This window comes from Harpia harpyja, chromosome 11 (genome assembly GCF_026419915.1).
Source record: "Harpia harpyja isolate bHarHar1 chromosome 11, bHarHar1 primary haplotype, whole genome shotgun sequence".
Classification (NCBI taxonomy): Eukaryota; Metazoa; Chordata; class Aves; order Accipitriformes; family Accipitridae; genus Harpia; species Harpia harpyja.
The window spans coordinates 10,111,137-10,138,888 of NC_068950.1; the positions used below are offsets into that span (position 1 = coordinate 10,111,137).

Genomic DNA, 27,752 nt, shown 5'->3' on the forward strand with positions numbered 1-27,752 from the left:
GATGGGTAGCCAGTTTACTTCTCCTAAACTTAAAGGATATATAACACAATATGACACTTGGATGTTCTCCTGAACCATTACATTAAAGAGCAATAAATCAGTACACCATCAGTACAACAAAACCAAACTATTTTCCTGGAAGTAGAAGTAACATTTATCACATGCACTGGGCACATCTGAGAAGATGTCAGACTCAAGAGTTTTTCAAGGGATTAAACATTTCTGAACAAAGAAAATGACAGTGCAGTCACACAGAAGGCCTTTGCTGCTCTAGGCAGCCTTCCTCAGCAGCTGCTCCAGCTTCTCCCTTCTTCTCACAGCTTCTTTCTCAGGCTGGGGAGCCACTGGAAGTAGTCACTGGAAGTGGCTAAGCGTGCAGCTGCCAACACCGCACATAGCGTGGTAGGAGGGACATACAGTTTCTGAGATGGCCCTTGGTCACACAGCCCACTGGCACTGCACAGGCCAACTGCAAGACTCCCGGGAAGGTCTTTGTTCTTCATTTTCTCTTCATCTGCATAAGGAGGGACACAGAAAAGAAAGATGGTATCTACCTTGGCAACTCTAAGAGCTCCAGTTTAGACTGAAATCCCTTTTGCCTGGACCTTACCAGGCCATGGCAAGGGGACTTTCTCCTGCACGCCTATCTGACGAGCCCACCACGGTACAATCCAAGAGCTTCTCTCCTTCTCCTCCCTGTGCTCACCCCCGTTTCCCCAGAGGTGGGAAATCAGATGTGAATTGAGTAGCTCCTGTCTGGAGAACTGGGCCTCCACTCCAGACACATGGCAGACAGCTCTGTTCCAAGGCACAAACAGGCACTGCCTTCGGCAAGTCACTTAATCTACCTTATAAATCGGGCAACTCTCATATAGGTGTTGTAAATTCTTTCATCATTTGGAAGATGAACACTCACATAGGGACCTTATAAGGTTTAAAAAATGCTTTTGTCCCTTATGGTTGGGAGATTGAGAGACTCCCAGTATGAAACGAACACAAGCTAACATATGGAGTGAAGAAACAAAGACTTCTGCATGAAAGCAGCATAAAGTCTAGAAGAGACAACAAAAATCAACAGAGAGAGAAATAACCCTCAATTCATTTGTTCCCACTAAACATTTAGAAATATATTTTGCTGCACAAACATCAAACCGATGCATTGCATCCAGCCATTTATTATTGTCACATCTCCATCCCACAGAAACACCAACATTTTCATCTGTTCTAGCAAAGAAGCAGCACCAGTCCTAGGACACCCAATAGTGACTACAAGACTCATAGTACAGTAACAGACTGCTCAGCTTTCCGCCGTGTTAACTTTTACTGACAAATCTATTCGTACTGTTACGGTTGTCCAGCATAAACGGTATTGCCATAAGTAGAACAGAGGGATGTACAGCTTCACGAAGTTGGGCCTTGTTGGAAAACCTTTCTATCTGATCAGGGTCATCTTGGCTCATTTCTGCTGGTTGCTTGGAGTACATAAAGGAGGTGTAACAGTCTTCCACTGACTTGAATAAGACAGCAGGCATTGAGGACTCTCCAAGAGAATGAGGTGTCTGCAAATGTATATAAAAAAACTCAGGAGAGGGTGTGATTAGTGCACACTCAGTTCATTAGCTGCCCTGATGTTTATTATCTCTCAAAGTCCACAAAGACTGGAATGTCAGCAACGGGATGATTTAAAAAAAAAAAAAAAAACAACAAAAAAACTAGTTACTCACAACCTTGGCCAAAGGGCAGCTTCTGCACAGCAAGCTGAAAAGAGTGACAAATTATTACAAGATACAAATCACCATGTCTTAGCAAAAAATTAACAGCTGGCTCATCTCTCAGCAGCCCCACGCAGAACAAACGATAGCAATGACAGAGGGAGTTTCTGCAAGGGAGTGGGAATAGAGTCAAATGAAGTCCCTCTGCATTTTTGCTTAAGAATACAAATTAAACTTAAGTTCCAGGGATGGTCACACATCTCTCAGAGCCACTGTTTGTATTTGTTAATTCAACATGGAGGAGAAAAACAGGGAAACAACAAACAAGCAGCAATTCACTTTGCCCAACCATATTTGTCCAAAAATTAGGTGCTTGCTCTCTAGGCTTCTTCTGTTTTCAAGGCAGCAGAAGAAAGGCATCCATCTTCAGAAGGGGTGAATCACCATCCAGAGGTGCTTCACCCTTTGGTGAGAGTGTGTTCAGAGGATTAGCCAAGAAAAAAACCAATTGTTTTTACACAAGCAGATTTAAGCAATTTAAATTGCCCCCCCACAAGGGGACCATGAGGCGCTCCTGAAGCAGCAAGGAGAGCTACATGGCTGGGCAGCAGAAATTCTGTGCTGACAGGATGCCAAGACAGAATAATTTGAATGACAGGCATCACTGGAGTCCAATTAACCAACTACTCAGCTTGATACCACCAGCCCACTCAAAACCCCTGCCTAACATACAGTAAAAACCAGAGTGTTAGGACAAGAAAAAAAACCACCCACCAGGGTTAAAAGGTTATTATTATCTCCTCTTGCCACCCAGCTATCTTGATGGGGGACAGGCAGTGTCGCTGCCACTCCATGGCAAAGCAGAAACAGACAGGGTGTAAGGGTGAACACTAAAAATGTCTGTTAGCACTGGAAAAAGCTGGGATGGAATTAATTTAAAAAAAGAGGCTGTTCAGTTTACAGAAGAGGCAAACAAGACAGGATACCCTAGCGAGTGCTGTGAAGGGCAGGAAGTAAGGCAGTATCTGCTTTTCCTCCCGATTCACACAATTAAGAACACTACCATTGAAACAAAAAACACGAGCAGTGAAAACTGGAAAGGAGGGAATACGACTTGGTGATGCTGCAAGTGCCACAAAACCCCAAGGCCAAGCGATGAGCAGGAATCAGAGAAGGAAATCCTCCTGTCTGTCCTCTTAACTAGTTGACTGGTGCATTCCTTCCCCCTCTAATGCCTATAGGCAGGATTATTTTTTCATCCCACGGTCTTCCTCAATAGAAATTCTTGTCAATTCTTCTAAAGACTGTAACAGAGATCACAGTCAGGGACAGAAAATGTGCCTAGGACTTCTCTGATCCATTTAGGAAATTCCTATGCTTTGAAACTCACACAGTTTAATACTTGCAGGGGAGCATTTAAGTTGGCTCACAAGGACCCTATTGCTATCTACCCACCTGCCTCCATCTCATCTCATTTTATCCCTGCACTTGCTACCAGATGCTTTCCTCTTCTCTCACTCTCTCAAGGTCCCTCTTCCCAGCTTGCTTTCTCTCCATCCCTTTCAGGTAACATCCCCCAGAGACACCAATTCTTCCAGCTCTGCTCTAGACTATCTGAGAAACAACTTCCCCCTCATCCTTCTAGAAAGAGCTTTGTCTCAGCCGCTATCAACCTCTAGATGTGTAAGGAGCTGTGGTTATCCAAAACCTTGTAGGCACACTCCCATTTCCAGCTCTGCAATCCCTTCTGTGGTCCAACAAATCCTGAGTGATACTGGCTCCCTGCTGAACCCAGAGCAGAGTGTTTGGAAAGTGCCATGCTGCAGGCTCTGTTAGACTCATCATTAAGCACAATTTAAGTGGCAAACTTGCAACACCAGCACCACATAATGCCTCAAAGCACAGACCAAAACACAACCCTCCCAAAACCACCCTCCTAACTCAGGAAGATGCCTGTGTGAACCAGAGTAGCCCCACAGTAACTCCCAGTAACCCTCAGGACCATGAATGGAGGGGAAATAGTGGAATGAAGAAGAGCCAGGCTTGATCTATAAAGTGCCAAAATAGTCTTGTTTCCACAATACCTTGACGTGCCAGTGGAGCACTAGTGGATCATCAATAACACCAGAAACAACAGCAAAGAGGAAAATGTATAGCTCTGAGCCCATGCTAACAGCCAGATGTGATTTCTTTGCCAGTCACTTTTAAAAAAATACATGTCAAAGCAATCAAAGGGTTATTCAAATAACCTAAAAACAAGAACAACCCCTCTCAACAGCAACAGCTGAGAAAAATGCCCCTACCTTAACCACTGCCATAAGCTCTGTAGGCATTTCATTTGTATCCTCCTGTGCAAGTTCAGGGTCTTCGTCTGTTGTTCTTGGGACACTAATTTCATCCAAAAGTGGCCGCACATCATCCCCTGTCTCCTTCTTAGCAGACAGGTGCTGTTGCTAAGGAGATGGACAAAGCAAGAAAAGGTACAGCTAGTGTGGGTGGAAAAAAGCAGGATGCACTGGAGCAAAATACAGAGCAATGAGATGATACCACTCAGAGATTAACTGAGACAGAAATGCAAAGGAGCTTTTCTGTTCTGCTCAGAAGTTTTAACATTTCTATCTGGAGAAGTTTGGGCTACTTGGAAAGGATAGAAAGAACATGGAAGGACAGGAAATAACATGAACAGGAAACTAACTGTCACTTTAACTTCTCCACAGTAAAACCTATCACTTGGAAAATACAGTTTTATTCAAGCCATGTTTTCTGGTTATTGCTTCCTGCCTCCTGAGAAATTTTACCATGGAGAAGTGTCCTAATGTAGCAGAGCTGATACAACACAGTGTCCACCCATTTTGCACTTAAGGAGGGTGAGGGGGAAAAAAAAAGTTGTTTATCCTGACGAAGCAAATCTAAGATTGGACAATGCAAAGGGAGTTCCCCATGGCTTAAGAGGAGTTACCAGAAAATATTAGACACATTTCATTCCAGTTCAAAACATTTTGAGCCATTTTATAACTGTCATTGATGATCATATTAGCGATGCACGAAGGAAGAGAAGGAAACATTTTGGAAAGCTAAACAGAGCAACAGAGAAGGAAATGTTTAAAGTCTTATACAAAGAGAGATCTAGAGGACTGCAATTTCTGGAAAAGGATTCTAATAAGACCCTTAAAATCAGACATGACAAAACCTGGATGCATTTACATTCCTCTGGTCTCCAAATCACCAGCTATATCTGACATTTACACAAATGGATCTTGCTACAGTTAACTAGTTAGGGTACTCTTCAGATTTTTCCATTAAAAAAAAAAAAAAAAAATCACAATAAACTCAGATTTGCAGTCTTCGTCACATTAATTTCTTCCAAATACATACATTAAGATGCTGGTTTGTGTCCTTCAGTTCAGATGATATATTGACAGTGCAAGGCCATTAATATCCAAGATATACAGCTTATATAGAGTTTCTCTAGCACAGAAACGCAGCTGGCTAAAACAAAACCTAGGTAAAATGACTGCTTTACAAGTTACTAGCATTACTCCAGCTTTTACTCTTATTTCAGAGAACTATCAGAAAAACAGCTCCAGAGCAGGCACACTGCTCAACACTTCAACAGCTGGCACTTACTTGAAAGGTGCTTTGGCCCCTGTAGTAAAAGGTGTCATGAAAATACGACAATTTAAATAACACAGAAAAGTAGAGAAAGTCACCTGTAGACAAGTGTTCCCAGTGTTTCTAACGGTACTATATTAGATTGCACTCAAGACCAGGGTTTTACTCCCTGCTTAACCCCCTCTGTTCATTAGTTTCTCCATCTGTCAAATAGCAAAGGGCTCCTCTTTTTAACATGCTGTGAAATCAAAGGTGTAAAGCAGTATCCAGATCTAGATATCATTCACCTTTAGAGTTATCTTTTTAATAAAACTATATTTGTATGCAACCTTACCCCCCACAACAACGAGCATTGCAAATTGCTTCCTTTTAGATAAGTTTAGAACGAGCAAGACCCTTAATATGAATAACACACCTCTAGTTCTCTTCTGGTCTTCTCCCACATTTAAATGATACCCCGAGTTACTACACATCCTTTGCTGAACCCCCGAGATGTGAGAGGAAAACACACCACTTTCTTGGCTCCCGGGGGTGCAAAACATGAAAGTCCCAAGTCAAACAGATCTCAAGAATCTGGTACTGGTCTGAGTTCTCAGAGTCCACTCTCTCTCTAACTGAAACATTACGGTACATATGGGAGGTTAGAAAATCACTGAGTGCACAGCCTCCCGGAAGTCTGCAAAGGGATCAGAGGACAAGCAGCTGGAGATGTATTTATGGTCCACGTGTAATTGTTTTTATATTATGGTTCTGCTTGCTTTTTATAAAGGCAAAAAACCTGCAAACTGAAACAATACATGTTTGGAGCCGATTTAATTGAATAATAGCTATGCCACAGCCAAACTCCCACCTGGTCACACAGTTCATCCCCGTCCAGCTTTGAGGTTGCTGTTTCACTACCTGCATCTAGAGATTTCTGCTGCAAGCAAAGGTCTGGCTTCACCAGTTCAGCATTATCCTGCTTTCCACTGGGCTGAACATACAAGGCTGAAGGATTCAATTCCATGAATCCCTAGGAACAAACAAAAAAACCCCCGAGTATAGTCAAGGAAACCATGTTGTAACTACCACAAAGAATAAAAAGGATTCAGCAAATTTCTAATAGGTTTTATGAAGAAGCACACCACCCACAAGTTAGCTCTGAATTTTTGCAGAAATTTTCTTACTACAAAAATCCAACTCCCCTCCCTCTGGCAACAAAATTACTCAGCAATGTCCTCCTCCCCCCAAAATTGGACATACACATGCAAAAACACAATCATAGGATCTAATCCTGCCAAACACACATTCTGCCTCTACTGAATAAAACAACAGATACAAGCACTCTGGGCTGTAAAGCCTGACTTTCTGCTGAGATATAAAATAGTGGCAGTACCTTTCTAAGTTTTTCATATCTGAAACTTACTGAAACTGAGCTGAGATGTTCAGATAATGACAGAGAGATGGGCCTAAATCATAAACGCTCTCTGCACTGGCTTACAACTTGAATGGCTGCCCAAGGCACAACGTGCAATCTACCATGGTTATGCTGTCCAACGCTGTACATTTCACTGGCAAAGTAAGAGACTTTTTAAACCAAGACGATTTCCATAATTCAGTTTGTTAATGGCATAACCAATCTCCAATGCCTAGAGCAGAGAAGGCCAGGATAATTTATTTAACTATCCTGTTCCTCACTCAACTGCCCCTGCCACTATGCAGCACTACTTTTAAGTCAGACAAAATCTAATTGACTTCCTCTCATTAATTGTTTGGATGAATCAAAGGCCTCAACTTATGACATAACAAAACTTGCTGGAATTAAAAACGGGTAACGAAGCAACACATCTCTTAATAACTTGTCAATTCCATCTCAGTTTGGCCTTATGCTGAGAACACCTATAGCTATTTTACTTTTCCTTGTTATTTATACAATGTGTGTCAGCTTCAGGTGAATCTGCAATACTACCAAGCTAAATGACTTAAAAAAAAAAAAAAATCAAAACCTTCTAATCCACTGTTAGAAGACAGGATGAAAATAATTTGTTCTACTAAAGCAGAACATCTCTGCTGTATTATCAGATTCCACCTTAACCAAAAAGCAAGCTCTCACCATAGATTTATACACCGTGGGATGCAGTCACAAAATGGTAAGTTACAGGAAAGCAGGGAATACCAGTTTTGCTCTTCACAAAACTACTCGCTTCAAGCTAAAGATCTTCCCATTACAGGCACCCAACCGATCCTTTCCCTGCCCTTCCTTTCAGCAGCACATGCCTCCCTCCTGACCTGGGAAGGAACGTTCTCTCCGCAGACGTCAGCACATCCACCATCCCTCAAGATGCAGTGGAAATAGACATCTTCCTTGGTGGACGTGTCACACAGGAAGAGATGCAAAATGCCATTCACATATTCATCCACAATGCCCACAAGTAGCTTGGAGCCACACAGCTTCTTGAATAGGAGAGTTGCTGCACCGGACCACGTACCCTGAAGAAGAAACAAGAATGTAAGGGTACTATAAACAGACCAACATCCACTGCCTGAGACTCTCCCTTGTGGGCACTTGTCAAAAAGGCAATTAAGCTAGGTCAGGCTAGGGACAAATACAGGAAAGTCAGGCAGACAAGCTTCCCAAGCACTGAACTAAATCAAACTAACCTAAAGCCTGCAATGCTAGTTACACTGGGAATGCCCTTTCACCCTAAATACCTATTTCCATACATGGTTCGATGGCATTCACCAGTGATTTTATCACAATTGCCTAAAATACAGTTGTTTGTTGGTGTTTTGTTTTTTTTTTTTTAAATTCCTGGAATCATGCGATTATAAATGTTAAAAGTGTCAAATGTTTTGAAGAAGCTGCTAAGCCTCACTGCAATGAAAATTGTGATTCTTTAACCCTCAAAAACCTGAGGAAATAACCTTTTTTAAAATAACATCTTTAAACACAGAAGAAGCAATTCTGCTCACATGCTTTCTTCAGAGACTGTACTTCTCAGGCTTCTTGACCAAGAGGTTTCCCAGCACAGAGGAACTTTCTTATGACCTCTATAATACTTTGGCTATGCTGATTGCATCAAACCAACTCACTTAAATCTCTGTCACAGAAGAAATTTTTAAAACAGAAGGCTGGAGCTACCAAGGCTCCGGGAGAACTACTGGCAAGGGCAGAAACAAGTTTGCTCGTTTGCTTAACTGTAACTGTTTCTGCAACAATATAAGCAAGAATACTCTGATCACAAGGAAAACATAAAGTGGAATGGTGATCACTTGCAGAGAGAGAGACTTACACAGTCATACTCTGAACATAACAGCGGCAATTCTGCTGTAAACATCAATGGGACCTGAGTTAATCCAAATGTTTGCCCTTATTAGGTGAAAAAGCCAACCTCTACTTCATAGCTCTCATACATGTGTCAAACAAAACTGCATGTGAACACATACCTTCAAAGGTTTTACCCATGCCAAGGAACACGGGATGGCCTGAGCAGGGAGCTTCAAGTAGCACCACCTACAGTACAGAAAAAAGCCATCATCATTACAGCAAAACCAGAGCAAAACCAGGCAGAAGAAAAGAACTTCCTCGTCTTCTGGGTTTTAAAATCAGCTTAGGAATAGAGGCACATATTGGATTTTGCACTTACGAATAAAACCCAACAGCAGCTTTGGAAAACACTCCGTATCCAGAGAGCAGGCACAGCAAAAATAGCAATAACAGCTGGTCCCTTATGCCTTCCCGTGCCCAAGCATCCTCCCATCATAATCCCTTATGATTACAAAGTTATGGACAGAGAGCAATGACTTTTGAACCAAACAATGCCAATGGCCAGGCATGAATAGAGGCAAATGAGAGGGCAGAAGCAAATACGGGAAAGGTACTTAACTGCAGAGAACAAGTACCTCTGACACTGCAAATGCATCCCACTTGGACTGGTGTCTGTTCAGGAAGATGTTCACATACATTCACGGAACCCAAGGAGGATTAGGGAGCTTACCCCAAAGTGACAGAAAGCAGCAAGGGGAAAGACTGAGGAGTAAAGGCAGAAACAGGAGAGGATTTAGCCCAAAGTCACTGTGAGGGAGTGATGGACAGGGCTGATGAGCAAAGGGCCTGGAGTGGTCAGCAAAACAGGTCTCAAACAATGTCACCTCCAGCATTAGCATGTAAGCATGGAAATGCCTGCAAGGCACCATTATGGAATAAAAACCCTGATCCTTTCTAGGAAATCTGCATGCTAGGATGTCTTCCTGAAGACAGACAGGCCAGTCAGCCTCACCTTAATCCCTGGGAAGGTGATGGAACAACTAATCCTGGGAACCATTTCCAGGTACATGAAGGACAAGAAGGTGACTGGGAGTAGGTAACATGGATTCACCAAGTCATGCTTGACCAACTTGACAACCTTCTACGATGAAATGACCAGCTTGGTAGGTGAGGGGAAAGTAGTGGGTATTGTTTACCTTGATTTCTGTCAGGCTTTTGACACTGTGTCCTGCAAGATCCTCGTAGAGAAGCTAATGAAGTACAGGCTGGATGAGCAGACAGTGAGGTAGGTTGAGAACTGGCTGAAGGGCCAGGCCCAGAGAGTGGTGGTCAGTGGTACAAAGTCTAGTTGGAGACCAGAAACTAGTGGTGTACCCCAGGGGTCAATACTAGGTCCAATACTGTTCAACATCTTCAGTAACAATCTGGATGACAGGGGAGAGTCTACCCTCAGCAAGTCTGATGATGATACAAAACTGGGAGGAGTAGCTGATACACCAGAGGGTCATGCTGCCATTCAGAGGGATATCTCAACAGGATAGAGAAACAGGCAGACAGGAACCTCATGAAATTCAATGAAGTCCTACACTTGGGGAGGAACAACACCATGCACCAGTACATGTTGGGGGCTGACCAGCTGGAAAGTGGCATTTTTACCACGTGGGTGACCGAGCACTGGAACAGGTTGCCCAGTAAGGTTATAGAGTTTTCATCCTGGGAGACATTAAAAAACCATCTTGACATGGTCCTGGGCAGTGCGTTCTAGATGGCCCTGCTTGAGCAAGAAGGCTGGACAGGATGACCTCCAGAGGTCTCTTCCAACCTCAAACATTCTGTGATTCTGTCACCTATGTGTAATTTACTTACTTGAGGAATCTCAGCCAAGACTTTCGGACAATTTCGAGGTTTCCATAATCTGGGTAGAACACCTCTACTTCTTGGTCATTGATCACACGGTGGATGATAACACGGTACCACCATTTCGAGACTGTTACACAGCAAAGCTGTCCAGGCCGTACTGAAGAGTCAGGCATGATATAACGATCAGAAACAAGTTTATTTGAGTAGCAGTGTCTGCAAAAGATCATAATGAAAAACTGTGCTTTGTAGGATGCAGGAGATGAACAGAGAAATATACAGGTCTTCAGAAGAATCCTGATTTCTCAAACTCCCCATGATACGAATTTTCAGGAGTTATTTTAATAGATGCTTTACATCCCTGTTCTGCTACACTTAAACTGAAACGACAATAAAAAATGCAAATCCAAACTTTTAACATCTGAATGATAATCTTGTGGTCCAATAAAAAGTTAATTAATGGGGATTAATCAGAGGCTAAATACAGTCATTCTAGTCATTAATTTTTAACATTACCTTGACATGTCAGTGCTTCTTATGATCCAGGTTCTGGAGTACTGGCTCACATACACAGTATCTGTCTGGAGAGTCTGTAATCACACTTACACGTGCCCCACGGACATCAAGCATTTACTTTGTCACACAGTTAACAGCAATTGTAGCACTGTCGTGGTGGAATAGAATCCCAAATGTATAACAACTGACACAAAGCCACTGATGGGGTTTTGCTTTCAAATATAGATATGACAAAGGCCTATTACCTGTTGCTTTTTGGTAAGTGTTGGAGATGGAAGGAAAAGCCTTAATCCAGCACATTAACAACAGTAGCACAGACAACAGAGAGGTGCAAAGGAACCCTAAAGTTCCTTTCCATAACCTTTCCAGGCTTTTAAAGTTTAGGACTGTCTAGGGAACAGCCAAGCTACTGTGAATTGCTGTTAACCATACTTATTGCTTGCTAGTTAAAAGGAACGGGTAAGCATTATGAGTACATGTTTCAGTATGGCACCGGCATCTCCGTATCAAGTAATCAAGCCAGCAGTGACCATAACTAACAGCTGGGTGCCCTGTTCCCTCAGCACATACACACACACACAATGGGTAGTAGTACTGAATCAGCATAGCATGTTCGCACCTCATCTCAATCATCATATCCTGCAGTTTATCAGATGCTTCCCTGCTGCAGATGTGGATGTAGAACTGGCTAGGAGAAATGATGAATTCCACAAAGACTCCCACCAAGCACCTTCTCTCCAGTGGTGGTAAGCTGCAAAGGCTTCTGTCCTGAACAGCATCTGGGGGGATTTCTGGAGTCATTATCAACTTGTCCAGTAGGGACTGCTCCAAATCTTGAGGCTACAAAGGCGTAAGAAGAAGGTGGCACTCAGATGTCTCCTCATGCACTGAACACACATAACTGGCCTTTCCATTAAGGTAAAAAAATAGTTCTGCTTTCCTGGGGACCCATGAATTACCGAATATCAGAGAATTCCAATAAATTGCACAAACTTGGATTAAAACTTTCCCTGTGATAGAAGCATTCATCTTCACACTCACTCTCTCCCTTCCTTCTTTATTCCCTCCAGTGTAAGGAGGGGTGCCACAAAAATACCTTGCTCATATTCCTGCAAGGAATAAAGGAGAGGAATTGAAGTCATGTCACATATTTAGGCAAAAGTATTGAATAGCTATTGCTAAAAAAGCAAAACAGAACAAAAACCCACACCGAAAAACCCAAACACAACCCACCTATTTGTTGGATTTTACCCAAAAGATGCTATTTCTATGTTCCGTGACCATGAAAGAGTACATGACTGAACCAGCAAAGTTCTACCTGAAAATGATTTAAAAGTGAAGGAAGGCACAAATGCACCTCACTTTCACACTAGAGCTATTTCCCAAGGATAAAACCAAACAAAACCTACAAATTCTGTTCTTTTCTCACTCTAGACAAATTTGTACATGAGTGAGCTATTAGCACAGCTCACAATTTTGCATTACTCTCTAACTGCTGAAAACATTATTTCACTTGAACTAGTGTGGATCAGCTACATCAGCTACTTTCACTACCTCAAGAGCTTTCTTTCATGCCAACAAACAGCACTTCTCCAATGATCAGAAGTCAAAATTATTTCAATTTTACTCATTGTGAATATGCAACAAGTTACCACTGCATTATACATCAGGGAATGTATGGGAAATTTGTCTTCCAGCACACACCCCATTGCTTATATGTCTAAATTCAAATGCAAACAATGGGGTTTTGCAATACTGGCTCTTTTAACCATCTTCTAAAGAAGCAGATAAGAGTCTCTCCTTCTGCAGACTGAGCAAGGGCTAACGCCCTTGATTTTTTTTGAGCTAAAAATTTTGACTAAAACATTGAGTTAAACAGTGAGTTAACATTTTTTAATTAAAATGCAACGGAGGGAATTCTTGCCAAAGCAGCAGCATCACCCCTAAAAACCCCTTACACTTCCTCTAAGAAGAGCCTGTGAATAGTGGAATTTCTAAGGGACAGTTTTGCTCCGAGAATGCTCTTCATATCAGACTGTTAAGGGCACACATGATCTTTATAATCTAGCTCACGCATTGGTAGTGACAATAGATATTTCTTTGAAAGACGTAGAAGATGTGTACTTAAAAACATGTCCACAAAAAAGCAACAAAATTATAAAAAGATAAACCAGCAGGACACACTGTAAAACTAGGCTTACAAGAGGTATGGCTCATAAGACTGGCTAACTCCTTGTCCTAAGCTGGACTGGCAGCTGCCAAGAGTGGTGTAGATGACACCTTTCCTTCTGCTCAGGGCAGCAAGAAAAAGCTGCTGAGAGCAACAGCTCTATACACTTTACCCTTCTCAGGGCTGAGCAGATTGACTCAGCCCTTGTCCCTCATTTGTCCCTTACAACACTTCCACTATTAGTCTCTCGTGACTGGATACCTTGCAGCATGGTGGGGATCAGGTCGCATCCTTCCACTCTAACTTGCGGCATCCTGATGAATAAGCATTCATCGCATACCCAAACTAACACATTCCAACCTGCTTTCCTCCTCTTCAGGGCATTTTTAAAAACAAAATGGCAAACTTGGTGTTTCGTGACAAATACTAGTTGTACAAACATCCTTCAAGACTTATCCTGCTAGGATCTTTAAACAGGTTTCCTTTGTCACAAGAACAAAAATCTGGAGCTACCTGGACCATATAGCCCCTTTTTTACCCTTCCCACAAGCAGACTTTGTTTGATCTAGGGGAATTCCCTGTGAACTTCATCATGCCAAACTAAAATTTCTCTAAAGGATCAGAACAGCCTGCCAAAAATCTCTAAAGGGTATATGTTTTATGAAGTGCCGCACAAAGTCCAACTCGTAGTCCCAGGCTTCCAAGTTCATTAGTACACAAAACACCAAAGTCAGGAAGAACTCCTGGGACGCTTTCCCTACCTATGTGCTCCAACCGTACAGTTGCATACAGCCACAAGACGAGCTTGGCAGAGGAAATAACTCTAAGTAGGAGGATTTTCCTGAGATAAAGAAGGCCTAAAGATGCTCAAAAGACAAAAATAGAGGGGACAAACAAATTCTCCCAGTCGGGTTTGGCAGTTCAGAGCCTCTGTACTGTTCTTCTCCATCCCTTTCTAAAAACACATTGCTAAACAAAAAAAAACCCCCAACAACAAAACAAAAAAATTTTCCAAGTCCAACCAAATAGCAGAGTTGAGACTGCAGGAATCAAGGTCTCTAAGGACTGTTCCCCAGCTGTGTCACATAGCTGCTTGACACTTAAGGCCTGCCTACTGCAGCAAGGGAAATTCCACACAGCGAGGCTCAGAACAAAGTTATTAAAGTCCAATTACAAGTAAGTACTGCAAAAGGTATCACCACTATTATCAGGGAGCAAGATCATGCTTAACTGACCTTGGATGATCTGCAACACAGATCTCAAGACCAGAAAGAGACAAGAAAAGGACCTAGTTTGGATGGCATAGAAAGCTATAAACCAGGTCAATGTGAGTCTGGTCACCTCCAGACTCATCTAAAACTGGTACAAAAAAATTTGGAAGCAGCAGTGCATCAACAATGCAACAATCAGAAACAATGCAATCAACAGAAACAAAAGCAGTAAAAAGAGTATCAGCCCCTGGATTAAGACATGAAAAAGCTACAGATCGCTTTTCCAGCCACTTACTTGTTTGAGGCCATCACCCAAATCTACTGCTTGTGTTTCCACTGGCTCTGACTTCTCTTCTGCTGTCAGGTGGAAGCTCTCTGTCTCACAGCTGGGTTCCAAAGGAGGCATCTCAACTGCAGGTGCTGCTGCAAAGATGATAATTTGGCTGTTATTCTTTGTTGGACTGATGCAGTGTTACATATTAAGCAGAAAGAGAAGACATCTGAAAATGAAAGTCTGAAAGCACTGGTGCTATTCTCCTCATCTTGTGTAGCATTCACAGCCACCACAGTCATGACGATTCACTTCAGAGGCATCCTCCACTGTATTAATAAATTAAAACAAAACAAAAAAGACTTGCTTTTGTAAGCATGCTAAGGGTTACATTAATTGCTAGAATGATGCTAAAATGAATTTTCCCCAGAAAAGTCAGGAATTTGGCAGGAACTGGATATGATTTTCTGCCTTCTCTCATAGCTGTTATGGGAGCGCTGAGGACACCTGCAGTCTCTTCTGTTTTCTTTTGTGGAACATTGTAGCTGTGCCTTTCAGACTAGTGCTAAACCTTCAGTCTCAAAAAGCACATCGGAAAGGCTTTACCAGCCTGCGGAGCAGACATTAGAGATCCTTCTAGTGTTGTTATCTATTGCCTGGAATGACCAGAAATTCCAGTCCTACACACACATTCAGAAAGTCTGTACTCTGAATGGGCTAAACATCCCTTCTTTCACTTCACACCAAAAACCAGTGGCAACCTGTAGAAAACTTCTAGTTAAGTTCCCTGCTACCAAGACAACTCCATTGTGACAGCTGCTTCTGCAGCACCCCACAGCCCTTCTGTGCTAAACCCTAGGGGAACTGGGGCTACTACAGCAACTGGAAATGCAGCAACATTCACTTGAAACACAGTTGCTTGGCCACAGCACTTGTGAGAGCTAGTGTTTTCAGTTAAATAACACACTGCCTCACCTTGCGGCATCTCTTCCCTCTCTATCTCACTTGCCAGGTGCTTCTTCAGGGTCAGCAAGGAACCTGCTCTCGTCTGCTCAACTGCAATGATATCAGACACGCTTCTGAGGACTTCAAATATGGAGAAAAATCCATATTGTGTGTACTGGAAAGCCCGGCCAAAGCGTCTGAAGAAGGCCTTATCAAAGTCCAAGAGCAGAAGTGGTGAGGAACTCAGCAGATCCTGCAGCTCAGCCTTCACCGTTGCTGGCAGGATGGGAGCCCTGCCCCTCCGAGGGGAACTCTGTGGATTCTTAGAGGAAGAAGCAGCACCTGCCTTCGCAGCAGCCCTCTTCCGTGCCCTCGCACTTCTCCTCTGTCTGGCAACCAGTTTGGCAACCGCTTTGGTGGTCTCATCTGCAATGGCTACCAACAGAAAGAAATCAACTATTAGACTGCCAAAACAGGGAACCATTAAGAGCTCTACACAGGCAAACCTCCTCTTCTTTCCTTTCTTTCCTCTTCCCCCGACCCTTTTCAGAAGCAGGTGCCTCCTTCAAAAGCAATCACACTAAATCGTGGCCGATTTCCAGCAGGGCAACCACTTTTCCTCTCCCTTTGTGAAGTGAACCATTTTTAACAGCCAACAACCAATCTACACTCTCATTGCTACAAATCCAGATCCAGGTAGGAAGGTGGGTCAAATTCTTGGATACGGGATCACAAGAGGAAGCCCAGCTGCTGTGAGTTTTGTTGGGAAAACAGTAAATGGGTCATTGCTCCCCTCAGCCAGAATCACAGTAAACCCCCACTATAGAGCACCCACCTGCCCAGGCAAGGTCTCCCTGCAGAGCAGCCCAGGTCTTTTCCATGCTTTTAAACAACTTTTTCTTGTCTTACTGTAGCACTCTAAAAAAAAATATCATTTCACTCTTCCCAGTCAACTCTTTGCACCTACCATTTGCTTCCACAGCTCTTCCCCAAAGAAAAGGAAAATGAAAAAGTTGATGCAGACTAAATTTCCTACGCGGTCAGGTAGGGAAACATTTACAGCTTCTCCTGAGAGGCCTCATCCCTGGTTTTGGCTCCTGCTGTAGTCTGCATTTACAGGAAAAGCAATGCTTACCGGTTCTAGTGCACCCATAAGAAACGTTACTGCAGTTTCTAAACTAAGTGCAGAATGCAAAATGTACAAAAATAACTAGAAGCCTGTGTGATTTTTCAGGAGGAAAGAGTGGAAAAGCATTAAAAGGCAGATCAAAATACAGGAAGAAACATCAAAGACAAGAAATTAAACAGAGCTATACAAGAAAAAAACTAACAGAGATATGTGATGTACAGCTCTGGGAATTCATCCTGCACATCCCCGTTTTGGAGCATCACTTCATACCAGTATGTGGTTCTGAACAACTCCTCCACCCATAAGGAAAAAAGCCCTCACCTTTTAGGATAAAAGTGCCTTTCTCATAAGGACAGACTCTGACAACTTCAGGCATATCTGCCACCAGTTCCAACGTGGATCGGAAGCCCAGGTCATGCAGAGGGAGAGGTTTGCCGATCATGGCCATGTACTCCTCCTCCAGCTGTGCAGGGGTTAAGCCCTCTTTGGCAGCCATTAGCAGCGACCTCACCTCCTTCTTCAGCAGCTCCATAAGCTCTGCCTGCTTTGACATGTCCACACTAAAGGAGAAACAAAAGCAAGCGGAAAACAACTCGTACCACAGCTGCTCAAATGCAGGCAAAAGACTTTCTACCACTTAGCTGCTGAAAGCTGCTGGGGGGAAAAGGGCAGCAAGCCAGGTTCACCAACAGCCGCTACCTACCAACCCCTGTCTTTCCTTGCCTGCACCCCTGGAGCTGCCACCCTCCAGCACCCGTGATCCCCAGCTGACTCCTCCAGCATTCACTGCCCGTCCCCATGGGATCACAGCCCCTACAAGCATTGCATTCCCGGCGTCTTGTGCACCCCTAAGCCCCTGCCCCAGCGACTGCCCTCTACAAACCCTGCCACTCTGCAGAGATCCCTGCACCCCTAAACTGCTGCCTGAGGACCCCCACACCCCATGGGCTCACTGCCCCTCACAGTGACCCCCGTGCCCCTAAACTCGGGCCTGAGGATTCCCCCCTCTGCTCTATAGGGTCACTGCCCCTTCAAGAGACTCCTGTGCCCCTAAACCACAGCCTGGGGACCCCCTTCTCCCCAAGGAGGCCCCAGGGGGCCGCTGCCACCCCCGTCGGTGCCCGCACCCACCGCGCCATGCCACCACCCTCTCTGCGCCTGCGCGACCCCTTTCCCGCCCTTCCAGGGCGCGAGGGCGGGGCGGCGCCCACGCCCTCCCCCCTCATTGTGGCGGGGCCGTTAGGGCGCCGCCGCGCGGGCGGAGGGGGCGGCGGCCGTGGTTCCCCTCAGCGCCCTCCCCGCCGCCGCGCTGCGGCGGGCGGTGGCCGGGCGGGCAGCTGAGGGGCCTGGTGCTGCCTCACCGGGGAGGTGGCCTGTCCCGTGGGACAGAGCCCCGGGGCCGGCACACCCCCAGCAGGCTGCCCCTGCCTTCTCCTCAGTAAAAATGTTAGGTGTGTTTCCCTTCTGACAGAAAAGTTAGCGCATCGCAGAAGAGCCACGGACAAAAAATTCCTTTAAAGTGACAGTATTCAAACCCAAACACCAACATTGTTAAGAGTAGTCTTGGATCTTTTAGTCCCATCTGAGAGGAAAATCCACAGTGGAGATGCTGAGTGACTTTCCCAAGGCCAAAGAGTGTGGTAAACTGGGTTGTGATGGCCGTTTCCTAAGGGTTTGCAGTCCTTTGAGAAACCCTCCCAAGAGTGCAGTTGATTTCCACACAAGGATATGTTTCAATATGACAAAGGGGGCTCAGGCTGCGGATTTTTGGACAGCAAAGGTTGCAAACCCATCAGCACATGCTCTTGAAGCATCTCCCCTGTTCTGACGTAGCAGCTGAAAATATTCCATGGGGATGGAGGAGTCAGGAGCCGCTGGCCAAATTAAACGTCAGACAAAAGCAGAAAGTTGCATGTTTGTAGATGTTAAATATGCCATGGTGTTTTTGACAAGAAATCAACCAGAGGCCATGCTGCCCAGCCAAAACCAGACCCGAGGTGGTGTTTGCTGCTGCTGCTTAAAACATTACCTGCCCTTTTAGCAGCTGGAGACAATCTCCCCCTGCCCCAAGCTGGCCAAGTGAGAAACACAAAGTGAAAAAGGTTTCTGGAGCAATCCCAAAGCAAATACAGACACTGTATGAATTTATTAATCACACCCCATTTCCGCCCAACCCTTCTCTGCCATTAGCCTTCTCCATCCATCGCTTTCCCAGTGACCTGCTGACGAGGCATCCACCACAACGGAGCAGAGAAAGCAGGGAGCTGGTGCTCCTGTCCTCCCTGCCTGCAATATTATGACTCCGGGTGGGGCCACAAGTCTCCAATAAAACAGGAATCCGTGAAAAAACAAGAGCAGCACCTCCCCAGCTGGCTTCCTGGCTCCCTCCAGCTGCTCCTCCACACCAGAGACCAGGCGTCTGCAAGCTCAGCACTGCCCCGTTGACAGGGAAGTCACCGCTTTACGTTCCAGCCTTGTCTTGCTGTAGTATGACTTCTAGCCAGGTGCTGGTTTCTTTAATATGGTCAAGTGACTTCAAAACACTTTAAAAGTGTTTCTTGCAGGGGTTTCCGCAGATGTCACCACAGGCTGCATGGCATGAAAAGAAAAGGCTCCTATGTTTGCTCTGCTGTGCTCCTGCTGTGGAAAACTACGGAGGCATTTAGACACAAACTCTTGGCAATTTAGAAGACAGATTCAACACTTGTAGCCTTGCAATGGCCAATATGCTTTGCACCCATTTGGGAAAGTTCATGGCTGAACTGGGACCAGCTAATTTCCCTCCCTGGTAAAATGTGAGGTGACCCTAGAGAGAAGGAGTCTGCTGCCAGTATCCCACCACTGTTCCAGCCAAAGGGTTTCTAGAGAGCAGACCAGTGTGAGATGCTACTCACCCAGCCGTTCTCTGCAACACCCTCTCCACTGATCCCACCAGTAAAGGTTTTTCACCCTGGTGTCTATTGCTCTGGGCCACTATCACCATTTGAAGTCTTTGGAGCCACATGCCTGACAGTTACTTTTAGGTTGCTTTTCAACAGCTTTGCAGAAATCATCTACTAAAAATCATCTGAGTGCTTCTGCTTGTATTTTATTTCCAAAGGCAGGAAGATGCAAACACAATGTCTTCCTGGAGTCCACCTTGTCCAGGTCTAACCTTGCTTCCCATCTCCACAGCAGCGTGTGATGAGAGCAGAGCAGCTGGGAAACAGCTTGCTCACTTCACTGTCCATTATGTCTGACAAGCCTGTGTTAAACTCGAAACAAGCCTCCTTGATCTGACACCTCCCCTTCTCTCCTCCCCTGCCTGGTTTTCCTGCCTGCAGCAATAAATTCAAGCACAAATTCATCCTACTCCCACAGGCTGCTGCATGCTCCTTGGCACAGATGAGGATGGATAAGAGGTCTCGGAGCTCTTCCAGGGAGTCTCGTAGGAGACCCAGAGAGTCCCCAGCTCCACAGAGGAAACGAGAGAAGAAGGAGAGCAGCAGAGAAGCCAGCAAAGGAAGGGAAGACATAAAGCAGGAGAAAGCAAAGGAGATCAAGAGCACCGCAGGGACTGATGGTAGGGTGCACACGTCCACAGTGGTGGATGTGGATGATGTGATATCTGATGAAGAAATGGAGGCAATGGCGTTGCTGGACAGCGAGCAGCAAGAGGAAGGTATGGCTTATAGAAGGGAAGGGGCCGGAAAGCTATGGGCTTTTTGACCCTGTGTGGGTCACAGTATGACTCTGCTCTCTGCACGGTGTCATCACACCCACCTTGCACGGACATGTAGTTATCCTCAGGACAGGATATGGGAGACTCCAGCCTCCCAGCCAGCTTCTGCAGTTAGTCCCAGCTGATCAGCACTGTCTAGCAAAGAGATGAACTTTGCAACAAGACGTTATATCCCCAGCATCCTTCATGCTCCAGCTCACTACTCACCAGTTCTGTTCATGTTCTATTCTCTTCCTTTTCTTGCTTGTCCTTCTTTAGGTGGACAGAGATAGCCTTAATGTCAGTTCACAGTCCAAAGAACTGTGCTTGAAGTGCACACCCATAGCTCCCCTTCCAGATAACCCTCAAGAGCAGCTCCTCTCCAGGCCATGAGTTAGGCAGATTCCCAGACTGCCACAACAGGAGGGAGCATTGTGAGTGTTTTGGCAAGACAGCTGGGCCTCTTTGGACCCAGTGTCACCACAGATGCTGTATTACAGGATGTGTATTACAGGAGCCAGCATCACTTGTCTGCTTCCATGCCAGCAGCTCTGCTGCCCTAGAGTGACACAAAGCTTCAGACTTGCTCCTGTCTCTCTTGGAATTAATTTTTCACAACTGCCTCTTTCTGCCTCAATTATGGGAATCCCAGCTAGTGAGTGGTGCTGTGGAGCTCTAGTGATCATGCAGGTTCTTGGGATCTGAACCTCCATCAAGACCTGGTGGCTCTGCAGACAGCTCCAAAGGCAAAGGGGCAGGGATGAAAGGGCTTGAAGGGATTCAAAATGGGAGGGCTGTGGGGATGCTAACTTCACTGCTGGAAAACATGGTCCACTCTCTGGGTCTAGGTACACCCAGAAGTAATCTATCTATTTTCATGCCACACCTGCAGATTTTCCCTCAGGCAGGAGCACAACAAAGGGTAGCCAGAGCAAGATAACCCACACTTGCTTTGGGGAGATGTAGAAAGTGACCACCGCAGTCAGCCTCCAGCAGCTTGGTGTGACTGCTGTAAAGCACAGGGAGATTTCAGTGGCACTAGTGGCTTGGTCCCACTGCATTAGGGAGCTGGGATGCAACAAAAATCCTATTCCAAAAGGACCTGAGATACTCTGATAGGGAAGGGCACTTCAGGCTGTGCATGTTGAAAGCTACCTCTTATTTAAAATCTTTCTCTTTGCCATTAGCTTATCTTTGCAGATAAGCTTCTGGGATCCCAGCTCAGTCAACAAGTTGCCTGTTCCAAGCCTTTCAACACTGCTTGGTAGCCACAGGTCTTCAAGCTAAAGGCTGCTCTGTCATCAAGGAACTATGGAGAAGCATGGCTCAATTTCTGCCAGTAAAGCAGAGACAAAATCTGTCAGTCCATCCTGGCAGCTCCTGGCCACCTGGGGCAGGGAGTATTCTTTAACACAGCTCCAGATGGGGCCAAATGGTTCACATACACTGGGTCTAGGCAAAGGACAACACTGAAGCTGATCTGTGCAGGCACTTGGCAGGCCATTGGTATTTTGGGAGCAGTCCCCTCTTAACACAGTCATGTTGGATTTCTCCCTAGGTGTAAAGTCTTCGGGTCTGGGCATCTGTGAGTGGCTTCTGACCATCTTGTCTTTCCTGTTCGTCATAATGACCTTCCCCATTTCTGTCTGGTTCTGCATGAAGGTGAGAATAGTCATGGGGCCTCTCTAGGTTTAGTATTCGGTGTCTGATGTGAATGTATATAACCCACTGGTTCAGCATGTGTCAGACATAAGCATAAAGCTTTTTTGGTCTAAAGCCCTATTCACACTTCTTCAACTCAACATTAACTTTGACTTACGCTTTATCACATGTTGCTGCCGCAGAGGGCTGCACAGGGGTCCAACCACTGCCTATCAAATACTCCTGCTGCAATATCAGCAGGCAGGGGCTTAGGTTCCTCTTTTTAAAAATAAATTGCAAGTCTATTCACTTTCAAACATAACCCTCAGCCTACCCAGCCCAGAGATGGCTGCATTGCAGCAGCAGGGTAAATAAGTTTTGCATTACAAATTTTGAGAGATTGATCTCCTCGTTAATAGCAGATTTTCCCCTCTTCCTCCCCTTTTCTCAGATTTATAGCATGGCTACAAGTAGGCATATTTTGATTTCCACTTCTCAGGAAATTTCATGTGCATCTTGTTCTCAACTAGAGTGTCAGTATTACGGCTCAGACCTTACACATATGAGCACACACACAGTTCCCTTGGAGACAAACAACCAACATGGAAAATTTTAGCTCAGGTGATGAAGTTTGGCCAAGCTATAAGGAAGCAGAATGCTGGCCTCATCCTGGGAAACTCTGGGCAGCTCTAACATGGGCTACCCTCACCAAATCTTGGGCTGTCACAGGGCTGCTCCGATGCTGCTCACACACAAGGCTGGCCAGCAGTTCTGGGCCACGTTCTCTGCAGGTGTAAAGGGACTCAGTGACAGGTGATGCCGCTAGCTCACACCTGCTGAAATCCTCCCTTTGCAGGGCTTTCCCAGAACAGGCATGCTCCCATACCGGTGAGGTCCCTTTCCCCAGTCCTACCCCTTCCTCTCCAGCCTAGCTTTTGTTTCCCTCTGCAGGTAGTGCGGGAGTATGAGAGAGCCATCGTTTTCCGACTTGGGCATCTCCTTCCTGGCAGAGCTAGAGGGCCTGGTAAGTTGTTTACTGAGCTCCCCCCAGCCATGTTGCTCCCTTCTTCGTGCTCCACCAAAGCTCACATGCTGGTGCCCTCCAAGCAGGCATGGCCAGACAGGAGATGGGATGTCTTTGTTCCCTTCGTCTTAAGGGCCAGTAGCTGCTAATAGCTTTTGCCACCACAGAAACAGCCTCAGAATTTGAGTCTATGTATTGCTGTTCCATTGTAGTTCTGCATGCCAGACTCTCCTCTGTTGTCCAGAGCAGTAGAGGCAATTTTTGTGGTTCTGATGATCACCAGCTGCCTTTCGCTTCCTCCCACAGGCCTTTTCTTTTTCCTTCCCTGCCTGGACACGTATCACAAGATAGACCTCCGCCTCAAAACCCTAGAGATCCCCTTCCATCAGGTATGGCTGACACCTCCTCTCTATATTAATTTTTGGATCTCTTTAACATTATACCTTATGCTTCCAGCCTTTATCCCTGCATATAAAAGTTTGAAAAAACATCTCAAAGTAACTCTAACACCTCAGAAAATGGAAGGCCAAAAGTTCACCATACTGAATTTTCTTCTTTTTTAAAACTACTGGTTTTAATCCTTTTCAATTTGACATGCTTCAGTCGTAACACAACACCAATAGGGAGTGGCTGGGCCAAAGATACTGGGCCAGGTTTTTTTACCCACATGCCGAGGAGTGCAAGCAGCGGGGACAGGAGCTCAGACTAAGACCTTACAATGATATAAGAATGGACTCTGCTCCTGTATAAGTCTGGGAGGAAGAAAGGGCTGAACCCTTGCTTCTAACCCTTGAACCTGCAACCTCCCTAGCCACAGCCCCTCTTCTTTTGGGACATGGTGTCTATGCTGCTGCGTTGTCAGTGAGACTGCCTTTGTCTGGTAGCATCTCCTGGCTCACACCCATGGCGTACAGCAAATCCTTCTGGAGACAAAATAACTGAGCACACATCTCAGGACACAGCCTATGCTCTCAGAACAGGAATTGACCAGGCAGCAGTGGGCAGGGAAACACAGCATAGGATGACAATCTACTCACAGTCCCTAGCTCAGCAGCTGTACTGAGGAGACAGACACAAAGATGCTGCTCAGGAAACTGAGACCCAGAGGTTATATAGTTTGCCCAAGGTCAGTCAGTAGCAGAGGTGGAAACTACAAAGACTTAACCATCCAGCTAGTCTTTATCATTCTCTTAATTGTGTGCTTTTCTGTGCTACCTTAGAGTGTCAGAACCAGCTCCATCTCCCCTAATATCTTCTGCTTAGGTGGTGACCAAAGACATGGTTACCTTGGAGATAGATGCCGTCTGCTACTACCGGTTGGAGAATGCTTCTCTTCTCCTCACCACCCTGACCAGCATCTCCAGTGCCATTCAGCTGCTGGTGCAGACCACCATGAAGCGCCTCCTGGCACATCGAGCCTTCTCTGAACTTCTCTTGGAGAGGAAGAGCATCAGCCAGGAGATAAAGGTGCTTCCACAGGGGGGAGACAGCAGAGCAAGGGGTGAACTGAGGCTCCACAGAGAAGCTCAGGTGATCAGTCCCTCAGAATCACAGATATTGGTTTACAGAAGGGTACAATAACAACATGTGTCTCCTTCACAGAAAAATGGGAGATTTTTCTTCTGTTTTTTTTTTTTTGACTCTGATCGCTTTAGGGGAAGGATATACAGTGTGAGCCCCACAGGTGGCCATGGTGAGTAGCAGACAGTATGGTGTGAGGAGCATGAAGGAACCACTTAGACAAGCTTCCTCAGTGCTTTGTGATACCCCAGCTTCAGTACTTACCCCAGAAAGGAGATTCTCATAAGAATTGTATTCTGCCGCCTGAGTGAGTTGCCATAAACCCAGTATACGTGGGATCTCCAGCAGCAGGTCTTTGCAGCCATGACACATGTACATGATGATACCAGTCAGGAACTGAATGTTTCCTATGGAACTGAACTGGTTCCTCACTTGAACCAGTATGGACTAGTTAAATCGTGCTAAACCCCTGGGACAAACACAAATGGGAAGTGAGGGAAGTAATTTTATTTCTGAGGGGCTTCACAAAATAGCACACAAAAAGTAATAAATCTGCCTTACAGTCCTGCAGTTAACTGCCTTGAATTAATGTCCCTGCACTGCCTTACTCCCTGTAAGTGGCCTAGGGCAGGATTGGTGTTCTCTCCATGGTTTAAAAAAATCTTCCTCTTCACAGGTGGCTTTGGACGCCGTCACGGGCTGCTGGGGGATCAAAGTGGAAAGAACAGAAATGTAGGTAGGAAATGCTGGTTGAAGGGACTTCCCTGGCCCTTTGCAAGTACCTGTCCTGCCCTGCTCACTGTTGCCTGCTCCACTTCCTGCTTTGCCTCTGGCTCTCTCCCTGCAGCTATCCTGCAGAAGGTAGAGCCTCACCTCTCGCCTTCCTGTTTTCCCTGCCCCTTTCAGTCTCTGCCTTGTGTAAAACTTCTGCATGCAAAGACCGTGCTTGCTCCTGCACTGACATCCAGGGCAGGATCCTTAGCTGGGATCTCATCACCATTTCACTGCTGCTGCAGGCAGAGTTTTCACCCAATTCTGGTAGCCCAAGAGGTGCAGCAGGCACCAAACCCTCTGTGTCCCACTCTAGATCAAAGGCCCCAGGGTCTTAGCACTGGTAGGGATGGGCTTATCACTCAGAAGCCCATGCAGAAAGGTGGGACTTGCTCATCATGTAGAGGGCCATGGAAGAGAGAGTCAAACAGTGAATGAGTAGATCTATGAACAGAAGGAAATTCCTGTGCCTGTCTTGAGAGCAGTCTCCCAGTGGATTCTCTGCTGTCTCACAAAGAGTGATCTTAGCTTAGACTTCAAGCCTTAGAGGCACAGACAGAAGAGGTCTCTCTGCTACCTAGTGATCATGCAAGCCTGGTCATTAGAAAACCAGGCTGGGAAAGAAGGATGGGAATGGAGGTAGAAGGCTAAAGTAAGACACACGGAGGGACACCCAGGGAACAAAGAACATGAGTGAACTGCTCTGCAGAGACTGACTGATGAGCCCATTCCAAGCCTCAGACTGACAATCCAGTGCTGTCAGGAGATCCTAGAGCCCAGCTAATTCCTGTCCTTTACTACCACAGCAACAATGTGCAGCTGCCTGCTGAAGTCCGGCAGTCCCTGGCTGTGGAAGCAGAGGCCCAGAGACAGGCCAAAGTGCGGGTATGCCAACTCTGAATACTTCTCATCTCCTTCTAAAGCATCCCTCCTTCCTTTCCCACCCCTGGTTTGAGGTCTGTGGGACATGCCACACAAGGATACAGCTCTGGGAAGATATGTCTCCTTTAATTCTTATTCAAGAGCTGTGTCTAGCAAGAAAAACTGCAGCAAGAGTCTGGGCCAGCGCAGTGAAGTGCCACACCTGGTACCTGGCCTACAGGTAGAACAGAAAGGCACACAAAGAGCTCTGGGGTTATCCCTGGGCCCACAGTGATCCCCATGGGGATCTGTTCCTCAGGGTTTCACTCTCCTCTATGAGCCCAATGCAGGGCTGTCACCACTGTCATGTACCCTGCACCTTGCTCAGCCCAGGCTGGTCTCCATCCCTTGCACTGAGCTGCTCAAGTGCCTGGATAAGGTTGGTGTCCAGCACCCCTCCCACAAGCCTAGCCTGGCTGCTGCCCTCTCCCATGCTTTTGCAGCAAGGGTATGCCCAGTTGTAAGCCCTGATGGGCCTAGTAAAAACAAGTTAGTCATGAGCTCCCAAACTTTTGGGAGCATCAAGAGGTCTAGTACATGCTGAGATCTTCAGAGAGCAGGAGTGTTATGATCACACTGGCCCTGGGAATTTCATGGTGGCAACCTCCCTCTGTAATGAACAGTCCATGCCCCCTTACTCCCAGCCTCACAGAAGCCTTCTTTATTCTCCTGCATGGTAGGTGATCGCTGCTGAGGGGGAAAAGGCTGCTTCTGAATCCCTGCGGATGGCAGCTGAGATCCTCTCCAGTGCCCCTGCTGCTGCTCAGCTCCGTTACCTCCATGCACTGCACTCCCTTACTGCAGAGAAACCTGCTGCTTTCATCTTGCCCTTGCCTTTGGATGCCATGAACCTGGTATCTCCGGCTACCCACAGTCCTCCGGCAGTGAGCAGCCTCCTCACAGACACCACAAAGCTCCCAGAAAGCCCCAAAGACAAGAAGGACTCACCCATGCTCTAAGAGCTGTCCCAGAAATGGTTGCCACACTGTCCCTGGTCAATCCTGCTCAGAGAGGAGCAAGGCAGGAGCCCACCAGCAGGTTCTGGTCTGGAGGCAGGAGGGACGGCAGCCCAGGCCTGTAATATAAAGTGGATTGTACATGGAAGAAGCCTCTGCTTGTTTTGGAAAGGGAAAAATGCGAAGCACAAGGAGAAGGGCTGGCATGTGGGTGAGCAGGGGGTTGCGGGAAGAGGGGTGTCGTCCCTTCCCCTTCACAGGGCCAGATGCACCGTGACACCCTAGGGCCTGGCCCCTGGGGTCTGATCCATCTTGCCCCATCACCTCAGCAGGAAGGACAGACTAGCCCCTATGTACTGAGCTGCTCCCCATCCCCAAACTGAACAGCCGGGTGGGGGCAGGGGGAGTGGGAGCTCGACAATCAGTGGGGGAACAGAAAAGGACTCAGCACCTACACAGGTTGGTGGGTGCTGCCAGCCTGGTAGTTCTGCAACAAGGGAAGGAGCTGGGTCCCATGGCGTAGTCCTGGTTATGGGATTTCAATCACC

The 27,752-nt window shown here is 46.1% G+C and overlaps 2 protein-coding genes across 3 annotated transcripts; one reads left to right on the top strand and one right to left on the bottom strand.

The window, feature by feature from the left end:
- Positions 1 to 62: 62 nt before the first annotated feature.
- On the bottom strand, positions 63 to 27,275 carry TDRD5 (tudor domain containing 5). Its single transcript, XM_052802180.1, has 11 exons — positions 27,197 to 27,275; positions 16,992 to 17,230; positions 14,621 to 14,748; positions 11,564 to 11,784; positions 10,438 to 10,644; positions 8,751 to 8,817; positions 7,593 to 7,793; positions 6,175 to 6,336; positions 4,016 to 4,165; positions 1,343 to 1,559; positions 63 to 514 (listed from the first exon to the last, which is right to left on the bottom strand). Exons 2-11 carry the CDS (start codon positions 17,221 to 17,223, stop codon positions 315 to 317), a joined length of 1,785 nt encoding a protein of 594 aa, XP_052658140.1. The 5' UTR covers positions 17,224 to 17,230; positions 27,197 to 27,275; the 3' UTR covers positions 63 to 314.
- Positions 20,055 to 27,207, top strand: NPHS2 (NPHS2 stomatin family member, podocin). Of its 2 annotated transcripts, XM_052802181.1 has the most exons (8): positions 20,055 to 20,331; positions 21,929 to 22,032; positions 22,963 to 23,035; positions 23,342 to 23,424; positions 24,299 to 24,502; positions 25,233 to 25,288; positions 26,134 to 26,212; positions 26,929 to 27,207. In XM_052802181.1, exons 1-8 carry the CDS (start codon positions 20,055 to 20,057, stop codon positions 27,205 to 27,207), a joined length of 1,155 nt encoding a protein of 384 aa, XP_052658141.1. The 2 variants fall into 2 exon arrangements, with proteins under 2 accessions (XP_052658141.1, XP_052658142.1); XM_052802182.1 differs by lacking the exon at positions 24,299 to 24,502 and having other exon boundaries at positions 20,061 to 20,331.
- Positions 27,276 to 27,752: the final 477 nt, after the last annotated feature.